The sequence below is a fragment of the Lates calcarifer genome, linkage group LG10, assembly GCF_001640805.2.
Source record: "Lates calcarifer isolate ASB-BC8 linkage group LG10, TLL_Latcal_v3, whole genome shotgun sequence".
NCBI classification, from domain to species: Eukaryota; Metazoa; Chordata; class Actinopteri; family Centropomidae; genus Lates; species Lates calcarifer.
The window spans coordinates 27,647,037-27,662,163 of NC_066842.1; the positions used below are offsets into that span (position 1 = coordinate 27,647,037).

The following is a 15,127-nucleotide window of genomic DNA, read 5'->3' on the forward strand; positions in this document are numbered from 1 at the left end:
GAGTGAGCTTTTCAGGGATTAGGGTGAGATTGCTTATTTTCTCCTACTGCTGTCATGTACTTTTAAATTTTTACATTTCATCTTGTCTTGGAAAATAGGCTAAGTGGAATATGTGCCTCGGTTCACTTCAGCAGCCTGACTGGACACCACAGCAGTAACAGTAGTTTGGTTCCAGTCTACAGACACAACACATTCATTATTATTGTTGTTGTCTTATTCAGGGAATGGTGTTAACAAGGAAGGAGCCTAAAACAGATTTTTGATTTTAAAACAGTTTTAATTTAGTGTGTAACTATTTTGAACATTTTTTATATAACAAAAACAAGAAGTCCCATGAACTTATTACTATAATTATGATTAGTTATGTCTTTTTTGAAAATACCCTGTCTTAATTCTGGGAATGTAACAAGGGGCTGAGTCCTTTTTTTGTAGCATATTTAATGTGAAACAAAAAATGGGTTTAGAATGTAACAAAAATACAGATCAACTGCTCTGCTACTGAAGTAATGTCAAAAAAAAAAGTTTGAAATATCCCTTGGGTTTACTCTTTGGGGAGCATGCTCATGCACAGCACATTTTATACAATTTGCCTTACACTGTGCAGTACATGACATATTGTGTGCAAAGCTAAAATTTTGTTCTGAGGGTGGTGGCAGAGGAAAGTGTGTGTTCAGTACATTTAATGGAAATCTGCCCTTGAGATATATACACTTTTCTTGCATACATACAGACTTTTTGGTCAAGGGGGTCAACAAAAACATTAGGATTAATCCTCTGGGAACCAAGAATGTCCAAAATGTTTCTTTGACCAAAGTGTTGGGCAAAGGAACATTTTGTCTGATAGCACTAAAAGGAAGGTCTGGGGGTCAACATAATAAGAATCATCTGAATATCTGAATATCACGAATATCTGCAACAAATCTGAAGGCAACAACAGATACACACTGACTAACCAACATCATCATCCTTAGGACCCACCACTTCATCTTGTGTGTGGTGATAACAACAAAAGAGGTCAGGACTGCACTGTTGAAACAGGACACCTAATGAATTTTTCAGTTCACTGTTGAATTGAGAGCCTTGTATTGAATGATGGCCAGATACAATTTAATTTTACACCCCTACCTAAGTTATTTCAAGGACATATTGACTTTCTATGTGCGAACTCATAAGAGAACACTTGGCTATGGAGGGAATATTAATGTGTATGTGAAACTGGTGTATAGAGGATCACAACCAGTGGGTGTGGATCATGGTGATAAAGTCATACTCTGCCTTGTGCCTTGATGGAACTCTTCACTCAAGTCTTTATTCCTAAATGGTAGAGTAGGGGAATTTCCTTTCTCTTTGGCTTAGTCTGGTTTAATCTAGGCAACTATAACACTTTTTCTAACAAAGTTAGAAAACAATTGTGGTCAACAGTACCACACTATGCTTGTATAAATGTCCTGTAAGATTAAATAATCCATACTGTGTGCATACAGACAGAAATAAACAAGACATCAGAATTCAATTAATTTCGTTGACAAAAACAAAACAGACAAATTTGTTTTGAAAGATGAGAAAAGTTTCATCTGCCAGGCAGAAACATGTACCATGCAGCATGTACTATGTATGTTGCTTACAAGAACAGTTCATGCTATTCATGACTGTTGATTGCACACTAATCCACACTATTAAGACTATCCTTACCACCCATAAAATAGTGCAGTAGTTGCTAACAATCATTCAGAAGCTGCTTTCTACCCTTCACTTTTTGAAACTTTATAAAAAAATAAATAGATAAATAAAGGGATGATAAGTTACACACTCCCTGTGAGCTCAGGTCTGACTGAAACTTTCTGTAAGAGATTTGTGATGTACAGTGTTTGTCTATAAAAAGCCATCCACATTATAGACTTTGGGACTTGTGTGATGGAAGTTACAGTCTGTCATACTGTTGAATCACCAAACAAGTGACTTGAAATATGTTGCTCTCCAAAACTACTCTTCCTATGAAAGAGAAAGTTTATTTTTTGACTTGAGATAAATGTGTAATCTTAACTCTAGGTTCACTTATTTATTTTTGTTAGTTTTTTAAACATTTAACCTCAGGTCACTCTTCATCAGGAGATGGAACTAGCTCAGGTGTAATCACATCCAACACTGCAGACCATCTCTGAACAGAAGGATTTCACACACAAGAGCCACTTCCACTGACTGGGCCTTAAACTTGAACAATCTACTGATTGATTAATTGTAATTATAATTGTTTTTATTCATACATCTCAGCAACATCTGTGGTGAATTTTCTCATTGGTCTTTAACTCTCTACAAAGTTTCATGCTTTTGTTTATCTGCTTTTGTTTGAAAATTACTTTCCTCTTCCTGTATTGTGCTGTAAATAATTAATTTCTCTTTAAATTGTAAAGCAAGATTGTCCACTGAACTTGGAGAGTAATTATTGCACTTGAAATCCTTCAGATAAAGCAGGGCTGCTATGTTTCATGGCAAAAAGCTTACAATGTTTAGAAGACCTTTTAGAGAAAAGCTGAGGGTCTCATCTCTTTCACTGATATCAAATCAAAATCTGTAATGTATAAATATTCCTTTAACTTTTGATTTGTCCATTGGTGATGCTTACACCATTGCACGTGTTTCTTTTTTCACAGAGTGCCTCAATGGATGCCTGTCTGATCAGGTGAGGGAATAAGCAGCTCTTCATGCTTGACTGCTGTGATTGGCTGATGCTGCCTCCTCTGTGCTCTTCGTCATCGTCATCCTCTTCTTCATCATCACTGGCCATGTTGCTATTGACATCTGAATCCAGATCAGTTCCATTAAGTGCAGGACAGTCGGTGGAATACTCAATCTCCTCGACACATGGAGGCTCATCATCTTCAAAGCAGCTACATGAGAGAGGTGTAGAGAGAGTTAGATAAAGGGTTGTTCACCAAAAAACACTGTATCTTTGAGGTCTAACAAACATGGTGAATGTATAATAGAATAGAATAGAACAGAATGCCCTTTATTGTGATTATACTAAAATTACAACGAGATTGGAGAGCTTCTCCTTTTCAGTGCAAACATACAAAATATGCAGAATAAATATATATATAAGGAGAGCCGTGAGCCACTGCATCTGTGCGCGCCGCCATCTTAATAGATACGCTATTGGAGCTGGAATTACCGCGGCTGCTGGCACCAGACTTGCCCTCCATTTCCCAAGATCCAACTACAAGCTTTTAACTGCATGGCTTAGAGGAAACATTTACAAAAGTGATGTTGTGAATATTTATTAATTCTGTTGTTACATCAGCAGTCTTCTTCTTTCTGTCTTGCTGTGTCATAGCCCAAACAGCCCATCAGTGGAACAATGTTAAACAAAGGGACTCATATAACACTTTTGCTCTTCGTTTTATTGTTTTCGCCATTCAACATTAGACTCAGGTTTTTGTTTCTTGGTAATGAGTGCTGTTTTACACCTTCCCCTGTAGATTTCATTTTCCTGTTTGTCTTCTTTGTTTCTTTCACTTTGAAAACAAATAACTGAAGGAGAGATGACAATTCACTTTTAGAGTTCTATTTTAGCAGTTCTGAGCGCATGGTCTGAAGTGCATGGTACAGGCATTTAGGACATGTCCAAACCATTTTCTGCTAATTTAACGGTGCAGCTGATCTCTCCTGGCCTATAGTTTTACTGGTGTATTTGGATTCACTGGCATCATGCAGTTCAACATCACCGTTTCTAAAGTCCATTATGTGTCCTCAGTAAGTCCATTTATTATCTATTATGCATGACAATGTTACAATAATGCAACACACAACATGTCTTTTTACTTTTATTTATCTATCTATCGAAAAATCGATAGATAGAATTAAGATCACAATTCTCTCTAACAATTTTTTTCAATATGTATTTTGCACTGATTTACCAGATAAAGAGGAAACAGAATAGAAAATATAATGGTGCCTGAGTTGTTAGGTCAGGGGTATCAAACTCAATTGCAAAGGGGGCCAAAATTCAAAACAGAGTTTAGGTCGCGGGCCGAACAGGATAAACATTTATTGAACACACTAAAACTAAATGTTTTTGAACATAAATATGAATAAAAACAGACAGGAATATTATTCCTGAATAAATAAACTTAAACTTTAAATAACTTAAAATATTTTGCTTTCCATGAAAATATATCCTGTCAAAATTATACAAGTTAGAAATATGAACATGCTGCAAAAAACACCTGAAAAAATAGATAAAAATTGTGACAGTGCTTGTGCTTTAAGTAAACGTTAAAATAACAAATCAAAACATTTGAATTTCTTTGCTTTTATGTCATTTTATTAGAGCTGGATGCTTGGCATCTTTTTTTGGCAACAAGTTCTTTTATGTTTGGTGTGAGGTCCTGTGTTGTGGAGATTCTCAGGATGGACTGCAGGTGCTTATCAGTGCGTGCTGTTTTGTTAGTCTTCATCACTGAGAAGAGCTTCTCACACAGATATGTGCTACCAAACGCACAAGGTTCGAGCCGCATGTAGACGGAGCTGGGGCATTGCTGCGGGAATGGAGTGATTAAACTGTGCGGGCCCTGCAGTGTCGTACTTTGCCTTTAGTGTCCCATTACACTGCAGCTCAAACCGCTCCATCTGAATCTGCACAGGTGCAGTTTCCACGACAAATGCGTTGCGGAGCAACTCGAAATTCTTTTTTTGTGCTTCAAAGTCACCAAAGCGCTGTGCGAACTCAGTGCGCAGTGCGCTCAGTTAATCAGCAAAGTGCGCATTTGATTGCGCACTTGATTGACGCGGGAAGCGTTCGGCAAGGCAACTGAAGCGCTGCATTATGGGATCAGTAGTTTATTGTGTTATCAGTGCTTCATATCGCCGGGCCATTAATGACAATAATATAAAATGATCTCGCGGGCCGGATATAATTGCACGCCGGGCCGGATGTAGCCCGCGGGCCTTGAGTTTGACACATGTGTGTTAGGTGATCGAGTCTGTAATGTCTTTGTGCTTACGGGAACTTGATGGGTGTGGTGATAAACTATGTAAGATTCTAAGGCAGCCCCCTAAATGTCAACAGTTAGATGCATCAGTTGGGAAGACCCTGATTTGGCTCACCAAATGTCAGTGAACGCATGCTAGTCACAAGGAAAGAAAACTACCAGTGTTATGACGAGTTAAAACCGGCTGACAATGTCAACAGCTCAGCAAGAGAGATAGCTGAGTTACAACCTAGATGCCAATTTTATGTCTGCATTGTTTCCGCTACATACATTTTGTTGCAGTGGCCCACTGTGGGAAAATTTGTGCCGCTGCTGCAATATTATAAAATTGCAAAATATCCACTTAAGCTGAGAGCGCAAGAGAGAGAAAGAAGAGAAAAAAGAGAAAATGGTAGAAAGTACTAGCATTTTTTTCGGCACAGTAGGGTGGTTCTTACCACCATTAGCTGGGTTTTCTTCTAGTTTCATTTTGTTTTGGCGAACTCTGGCTTACGCTGTCATTAGCGGGTGTCACTCACTCTCTCGTTGGGTTTATTTCTCAATCACATTGGATAGCAGTGCATTGTCATTTGCTGAGGGAGAAGATAGGAGAGTTTGTTTTTATGCAGTGAATGTCCCTGATGAAAATGCAGCAGAACAATTAATCATGCAGCCCTAGTCTTGAGTGTAGATAGCTGGGATATTGGCTATGACATCCATCCTGAAATAAGACAGAAAACACAGGAACGTGGGATTGTTGGTTTAGTTTTGTTGGTGTGATTCATGCTCCTGGGTTAAAGCCTGAGATGATCCCTAACAGCTGAAATCTGGCTGTTTTGTTTTCCACTTCCATAATGCTCTTTCTGGCCAGCTAAAATCTAAGGTCAATGATGTACATACCCTTGACCGACATGTCTGCTTAGACAAGGGCTTAGGTGCTAGTATTACTGTTCACAGATTTTGTGGACTTGGTTGAATAGTTTGTAATTGTGTTTACACAATATATCCTCTCGGGGGCAAATTAGGGCTTAATTGTTTGTGGCCAAAGAGTGTCTTCCTTATGAATTTCCACTTTTGCAAGACATAAACAGAAACTATGCTGACACTTGTGTATGTGAAAATATCCTTGATGTTGAGATAATGGCTAAGAAAATAACAGGGGCAAGGATATTGTGATAATTAAGTATATGTTTTCATCATACCACCATTGAAAATAAGCAATGACGCGCACACCAATCCAGTCAGTGCAGCAAAGTTGCTCCACTTTCTTTATTCAGCAACAGAATACTTCACATTCACACAGCTATCTGAACAGCTCTAAAAGACAAGTTGGAAAACAATGGTTTTTGATTAATCAGTTTGTCAATCAATGTAAATTCCCAATTTAAGTCAATTTTCATGCAAGAGTTTGTCAAACATGGGCAGGTTTTGACTCTTGTTGGGACAAAACAAGCAGCTCTGGGAATTTTGTTTTCATTATAGCTTTTTATCAGAGTGTTTTAACAGTGTGGCCACTGCTAAAGAGGACGAGACGGGAACAGATCTGTACTGGATATTAAAAGAGCCTGTATTGCTTGATGGATGTTTGGACAGTCCTAACTGGACTGGCTGTGTCTAAAATGTATCAAAAATGTTTTGTAATGCCAGGATCTTTACTCTAGGACAGGTGGTGAATCTGATTGCACCTTAGGTCTCTGTTACAGAAACACTGAAAACATGAACTGACAGGACATTAATGTTCTCAATTAACTACTGACGGTTCTCTGCTGCCAGACCTGTATGACCTGTATCCTGTCATCAAACTGCTTTCTGATTGATATATCATGGCAGACTTTTATAGTGGAAGAGTTTTTTTTTTTTTTTTTTTTTTTTGAGCACATGGAGTTGGACATCTGTGTGAAGTTTCAAGTCAACTGGACTGTGTGTGAGGGGTCTTTCAAATATTGCAGCTTTGAGCCTTAAATACAGTGCTGCCATGTGGCTGATTGGGATTGTTGTTGGAGTGGCAGCCTCAGGGTTAATGGAGGTCATATTAAGTGGCAAATTGCATGATACAGAACAAGTGAGTTATGTCTGTGTAGGTTCTCAGTCATCCAAGTCATGGTAGACTTAAGGGCTACAGTTGGAGGCAACTGGACTTCTTTTAGTTGTCTGATGTTATCTGCTGTTTACACTGAGAGGAATATTCACAGCCAAGCGGGTATGTTTGTGTGGCTGCACTATTCTATCAAATTGAAATATTCTGTTATATTATTCTGTTCTATTTGCATTTCCTCTGAATTCATCCTGCCGTCTTTGGCATCTTTGGACACTATGGGTGTGAGCAAAGCCGGTCTGCACAATGCACACCTGAGATATATCTATCAACCTGTTGCATAGGTTTTGAATAAATCTGATGTACAGGATTTGTCCTCCTCCTCACACAGTGTGACCTTGAGCTCAACTACAGTCACTGTGATTGACAGTTGACAGAAAGCCCCAGTAAGCAGTAATCTGATTATACACACACCTTGATGGGTGCTGGGTGTGTGTGTGAGTGTGTGGGAGAGCATGTAGAGACACACTGGCACTCCACTGGGACAGAGAGGATGTGACACGCACACTGATCTTCATCTTACTGTGGCTGGAAGAGACAGAGGTAGAGAGAGGGAGAACACAGTGGAAGGAGAGGAGGATGCAGAGAGAGGGGGGTGTGGGTTGGAGGGTGAAGGAGAGGAAAGAAAAGGGAGAGATGAGAAAAGGGAAAAGGAAAGGGAGGGGAGGGAGGATAGAACTGGGAGAACAGAAAGAAGAATATGTGTCTAGAATACTGATGACAGCAACTCATTGCATGTGTGTGTGTTTGTGTTGTTTATGTGTTGTGAATGGCAATGAAGCAGAGCAACCTGTCTACAGTGTGCAGTCAATGCACTGCAAATGCTGATTCTCTGAAGGCTAAGTGTGTAATTGCTGTACAGCAGCCACTGCGGAAACATCAGCAGTTTTGCTTAAACTCTGATTTTCTGGTTTGGATTGATATCTTTTTATTGCGAAAGTTGTATCTCAACTGTGGTATTAGACCCAGCAGCGTGTAAAGACTGGGACTGAGCCGAGCATTAGTGCTCCAAAAACCACATTTTCATCTGTGTCAATAAAGTAGTCCTAATTTGATCTTGAATGTTTGAATTGTTCAGAAGACAAACATCTTTCAGACACAGGCTCTGGTTTAATTGTTAATTTACAGTTTATCTGTCTTCAGTTGTGTATCACGTTTAGGAGATTAACACGATGAAGCACTGACTGAAGGAAAAATAGGGTCTGATGGTGCATTATAGGAAAGTTTGGGGGTCTCATTATGTCTCACAGAAAGCATGAATGTTGATAGCAAATCAAATTTAAAATACCAAAATACCACAGTATTCACTGCTTCATCTGGTATTTTGTAATGTGGCTATAAGCTTGTTTTAGAGCTGATAATAAACATTGCAGATGAGGAAGTTGAAGTTGATGACATTTTTGATGGGGGACAAGTTTGTGGGGGTTACCTCCCCCTGCCATCATGAATACAAGTAGCCTAAACAGAGCTGAGTGTTCGCATGAACCAGAGGGGGAGGGGTCCCGTTAATCCATGTTGCACATGAGCTGATGGATTCCTGCACTTTCTGTCTTTGATGAGTCATTCAACATGGAGGGATGGGGGAGACAGCTTGTACCGTTAAAGCGGTATGATGGAAAGTATTAGTGGTTTTGAAACCTTGACTTTTTCAAACCACGGTACACCTTGAAACCAGTAACCGGCTCATGCCTACTGAGGTATGAGAAACATAAATACAAAGAGAGCAATTAAGCAATTACAAAGAGCTGTACTACAACAAACACCTGACTGCATCTCTGAAAAGCAGACACTGTAGCTTGAAAAAAGTTTAATTCTTCTCCTCCAAGCTAAGATGGAAAGGATATGACAGAGGCACACAGTGGGCTCTTCTCTTGTTTTGAAATTACACAACCAAAAAAAAAAAAAACACCCTGAACTAGCCAATATAATAAAGCATATCCCGTCCAGTGTAAGCTATACCTGTCCATACAAGTGCCTGAATGAATGGAAGGACAAGGTCCTCAGGAGATTCCACACAGACACAAGTAACCTGTGGCTCTTTTAATGGTAAATTTAAAAAACTGTTCACTCTGACTCAAACTGAAAATGCTTGAGCTATGCTGTGTTGCACTGCACTCTGAAACATGCGTTTTGTCAAAGTCAGCGTGTGTGACAAGAGTTTGTAATGTGCATCAAAGCATGGATTGTTAATCATTTTAATATTAATGTATTATCAGCAAACTAAGTTTTCTTGTTATATAGTGACACTGGCATTTTACCCTGTAAGAGTATACACAGACTCAGGAAGATTTAGGCTACAGTGAAACAGTGAGGTCAGCGAGGATGAATCAGACCTACGGACTGTAAATACAGTGATGGACAGGGAGAATACTTCACAGATTAAGAAGAAACTACAGTAGTGTTTGCATCAGATGAGAGAGAAAACACCCTACACCCCGTCACCCTACAGGTTCAGGTGAAAGAGAACCAGCTGTGCCTCTGACAGCTCCAGCAGTCTTAAACTTACTTAATACAGTGATCAAACGGTAATTTGATTGTTTTTCTCACTCTATTGTTGCTTTCAGTGTCCTATTGGCAACAACTACATTTGTGCTCGTTTTTGCCACTGACAGGCTCAGGTTGTTAGCAATCCTATCCATAGTGTTGATAGGATTCCTACAGATATGAACCTTTTTATTTAGGAGTAAGATACTTTTTGTTTAACTGGAGACATTTGGGTTAAATGAATATTGCCCTGTACATAAACAAGGAACATCATCTCATTTTAAGGCTTAGGAGTTATTAATTGAGTCACATTTTAATCCAGGACAGCTGTAGAGTGTTTTAGAATTCAATATGAATGTAAAAGTTTGCTGTTTCCTCAGTGTCTGAAAAATCTTCCCTGGAGAATGGCACTTAACCACAATTACTCCAATGGACCTGCTCAGTGACAAACAGCAGCAGGATAGGATTAAAATAGGCAGCTATAGCAAATGCTGAATACAATCATAATACAGTATAATAATACCACTAGAAGAGAATATCAGACAGAGCAAAATGTATTCCATTGAGCACAGCAGGTTGCAGGCCTGGCCGGCTGCCAGAGTAGCTCTCTCATAGTGCTAAGCAGAGAGTTAGCACTGTATTTTTTCAAAGATATTGAGAGGCCCCAGAGGGTGCAATGAGAGAGGGAAACAGAAAGCAGAGGGGTGAGAAGCAAGTGACAAAAAAAAAGATGTGGACAGACAGTATGTGATGTAGATACAGAGACAGAGTGTGCATGAGAGAGACAAAAAACCCAGAGAAAGCAAACAATAGAGGCAGTCAGAGTCTTCTGTAGCCCAGTGAGGGAGCATAAGAGAGGAAGGCACTGGAGGCTCGGTCATAACGCCACACTCAGTCTCAGCTAAGACTCTCTAAATATCTATTCCTCTCACAAAGATCTCTTTCATATCCCCAGGTCTGCTTCTGTCAGAAGTTTCCAAGAGTTCAAGTCTCAACAGTTCCTCTGACTGGAAAAAGTTGTCTGTTGTATTAGTCTAGAGAAACCAAACTCAGAAGACAACGCACAAACCAGAGTGCTGCAAAATGGATGATGTGACCTCTGTGCATCTTGTTGCATGGAAATATTTGCTATTAAAGGAATAATTTTTGAGAACAGTAATGGACTTGTACTTATATAGTGTTTTTCTAGACGTATCAACCACTCAAAGCACTTTAAATTATGCGTCACATTCACCCATTCACACACACATTCATACAGTGCTTGCTCTATGCACAAAGGGCTCTCACACATTCACACCTATTCACACACCGATGATACACACATCAGGGGGGCAACGTGGGGTTCAGTATTTTGCCCACGGATACTTCGGCACGGACTGGAGAAGCCAGGGATCGAACTGCTGACCATCCGATTAGTGAGCGACCTGCTCTACCTCCTGAGCCACAGCCAGCACCACAGTGAGGATAATGAGATGAGAAATGGGTATGAATCTTGTGTATGTGCTTATTGCAGAACTTAAGTCAATATGTGGCATTAAGACTGGAGGCAGGGGTTAATCAGCTGCCGGGACATACCATACACATGATGGCAATGAGCGACCATGCATGGCACTGTCTTGCTCAAAGACACTTTCACAGTGTGGACAGGAAGAGGTGGGAAATGGGAACTATCGACCAGCTCCCTCCCCAGCCTTCATCCTCCCATCCTGTTCCGCCAACATCTCTATCCTTGTTGGCAGTACATGCCCGCCAGTTAGTGTAAGTTGCCTTGTGTGCTTATGTTACAACTGTAGTCAGTAATTTAGTTCTCTGGAAATCCAAATTTTGTATGTGATTCAACCCCCTAACATGATTTTATGTGACGTAGCCTAGCATCACTTTTATGTAACGTTAGCTATATGTCAGTGCACGTTATGGTATATTAGCCCCCTCCCCTGAGTGGAATCCATGAGAAAACACATTGTTAATCCATGGGCAATCTTTTATGAGCATAAAGCTATGACAAACAGTTATATGTAGATGTGTGGGTGAGCTGTCAGTTGAGTGGTCTTCATTTTGGCCATGTTTTACAGATCAGGACTGAAGAGGGTGACAGTCTGATTCATCAGCCTACCTCAAATAATTGTGGCAACATAGGCAGCTTTCTACAACAATACAGCTACATTTTCACAATGACTGCTTGAGAATGTGATTCTTTGTGCCATTGTTAAATATTGTCAAATGAGTATCTGTCTGTCTGTCTGTGTGTATCCTCTTGAAGATGAGGGATCAAACTGGATAGAGTAAGGCAGTAACTCACTTGGCTTTAACATTCTTGTTATTACTACCACAGTTAGTTCATTAATAGTATGACATCATTATACTTTGCTTGCCTATATTAATAAACATCACTAATATGACTGTAGAAAAAGTGCAATTTGTTTCTTGAGTCCTAAATCTTACCACTTTTTGAAAAACATGCCATTTGATCAATAAAAAGAAATTCTCCTCAGGCTCTGAACTTGACTCTGGCTCTAGTAGCTAAAACATGAATGGCTGTACAACTACAAGGCTGCTAGTATCCATTTTTCAGGTCATGGTGTTAACAGGCTGCTATACTGTCACTGTGCTGCACCGTTCAAGTGAGTGGGCATGGTTTTAGTGCCTTCAGCGGACACGCCCCAAGAGTCTCAGAGCAGATGAGAGATGATTTTGAAACCTAATTTTATATAGTTTTTGGTTTTTTTTAACCATTCAAATATAGCTGGGTAGTCAAATAACATTTTTTTCTGTGGTGTGATTCACTCAGAACACATAATTATTACTGCTTTACACAGACTTTAAAGGATGATCTGCTCTACCTGTTGAGTCACAGCTGCACCACATGTGGGTGGTCCCCACATCTATAACACTGGAGAGAGGAGGTAACAACAAATTCCTACAGCACATACCTAAAAGCTCAAAATAAGATGCTTGACACCATCTTTCACCAACTGTTCCAAAAACAACTATGTGTTTTCTGTGGTTTCTATGGTCTGGTTTAGTTTAGGCAACTTAATCCTTAAACCTTAGTGTGTCAGTCATTACAAACCTACAGAGCTTGGTGCATAGAACCAAAAGCTGATACAGAATGTAAGTGTCAAATACAGTAAGATAAGATTTTTTTTTACAATGCTGCAAAGCTATTTGCCTTTGCCATTTAGTGATGACCATAATTACTCTCACAACCACAAGAGGTCACATGTCAGGAAAATATGAACATAGGTCATTTGAAGTGTTTGAACAACTGAACAAGGCAGTGATTTTTCTGATGAAGACAGACTCAGAAATAAACATTAGTACACATGAATACAAGACATGTAGGCCAAACTCCAGTTAGCTTTGTTGTCAGAGGGTGCCCAATTGACTGTGACCACATCAGCAGGTATGACATCATTACCTCACAGGCAGAGGAGACAACACATCAAGCCAACAGCAACACAACTCAACAAGGGGAATGTACTGGCAGTAAAACCATAGAAACAAATGAATGGAGCATGTATTGCACCTTATTGACAAAAACATCTATTCCAGTATGTAATAACATATTTATTATAGAACAGGATAAATAGCACTGACTGTCTGAGAGAACATCTTCACATGAATATGACTCTCATCAGATTTCACAAAACAGGAATATGTTTGTTTTTACAATTATTATTTATTGTTTTGTCCAACTAATATCTCCAATATCAAGAATAAACTTTTGTCCTTGGCTTGTAGGCTGAACAGATGACAGTTTGATAGGGCTAAAGGCCAAATTTCAAAAATGTTTTGGAGACCCTTGAAATATATAAACAAGATTATTTTCCTGATACTTCTGGAAGATGTGCAGGGGCTGAAGCTTTAAGGTTGTTGCACTGAATGTTTGCAGAATGCTCTGTCTTACCAGTAGAGGACCCTTGGCCTCACAGTAATTTTCAAAGTGGACCTGGAACAAGACTCAAGAATAAAGGCGTGGGGGGATGTGTGTCTGATCACACCCATTTCACTCATGATTAGTGAGCTGAGTAGGGGTGAGAAATGAGTCAGCGTTTGAACGTCTTTATCAGCTCTTGTTTTTTTTGTTTTTTTTTAATTCTTCACACAACTATTTCCCTTTTCATGTCAACACCTGCATGTCTTCACCACCTTGCTTTTCAGCATGGATTCTGAACAGCGACCAACAAGTTTGCCTTCTGATGAGGTCGGACAATGCGTTGTACAAAATGGTTATTTTCTAGCATACTCTGGCCCTAAGTGCTACATCTCAAGGGGTGCAACATTCATTACACCCCACAGTATGAAATTGAGAGAACATCAACATGCTGATGCTTTATCCCCTGGGGAATAGAAATGTGCTTCAGCAAGTTTTTTTTCTTCTGTGCAAATAGAAATCTTGGTGGTAAAATTAGAAAAAGGCAAGCAGTCACCAAAAATACTGATTTGGAAGTCATCATCCAGGGACCATGAAATTTCATGAAAATTCATCCACTAGTTTAGAGGGTCAGGACACAGATCAAACAAGGGACTAAGTGTCTGTAGCAGTGGTTTCCAAACCACAACATTTCTTCACATGCACACACATAACTGTACATGGCCTTTGTTGAGAATACAAAAATATAGAATATCACCAGGCTCAAATTACTACATTTGTGTTACATATTCACTAAACACACTTGCTCTGACCCACTCAAATTGAATACACTATTGGTAATGGCCAGACATGCATAAAAATGGATTGATTCTGGCTCTGGCTGTTAATATAGGCCATCACTGCACTTTCACATTCACACCTGCAGGCAGTTTACACTAGTCATTTAACCTAACCTGCATGTTTTTGGGCTGTGGGAGGAAGCAACATGAGGCACGAGGAGAACAGCAGCTCCACACAGAAAAGCCCCAGTTGAATAGGGCTCGAACCTTCTTGCTGCGAGTTGACAGTGCTAACCATTGCACCACTGTGCCGCCCTACATAACTTTATTTATTTATTGAACTATTTATTTACCTATTGAATTGCTCTGTTTTTGAATGGTGTTATATGAATAAACTTGCCTTGACCATGACTTCTCTTAAACTCATTCTATGGCATTTTCTGTTCTATAGGAAAATAAGACAACAGCATGAATGTTATTCAGTCCATAAAAACTCTCTTTTTTCACATTCTTCATTAGGTTACAGATGCAGAGCTAAGTTAAATGCAAAACATGTACACAGTAACTGTGCACTTGCTCCTGGTTAGAAATTACTGGTATTAATTCAACAAATGAAGAACAATGAATTGAGTTATTTGAACCTCAAATAAGCAAATTAATATACTATAGCCATTTGTTTGAAAGTTCTGATGCACCCATTCTGTTGTCATTGTGTAACCAGGAAGACTCTGGTCATGTGACAATTTACACTATGTGACACTGTGTGTTTTTCATTAAGACACTTAATTACTTCAATATTTGCTGGAAATGCATTGATACATACGTAAGTAAGTACTTAAAGTTTATTTGTATAACACTTCTTAAAACAAGAGCAGTCACAAAGTGTTTTACAGTAGTATCAAAACATCATTGCATCAACATTTTTTAC

General features: G+C 39.3%; 1 protein-coding gene across 1 annotated transcript in view; it reads right to left on the reverse strand.

Annotated features, from left to right (window-relative positions):
• Nucleotides 1-892: 892 nt before the first annotated feature.
• LOC108884586 (cytosolic carboxypeptidase 4) overlaps nt 893-15,127 on the reverse strand; it is a 124,562-nt gene continuing 110,327 nt past the window's right edge. Inside the window, 1 exon segment of the mRNA XM_018678567.2 lies at nt 893-2,888. Within this exon segment, the coding sequence (XP_018534083.2) occupies nt 2,591-2,888 (298 nt within the window). The 3' untranslated portion in view covers nt 893-2,590.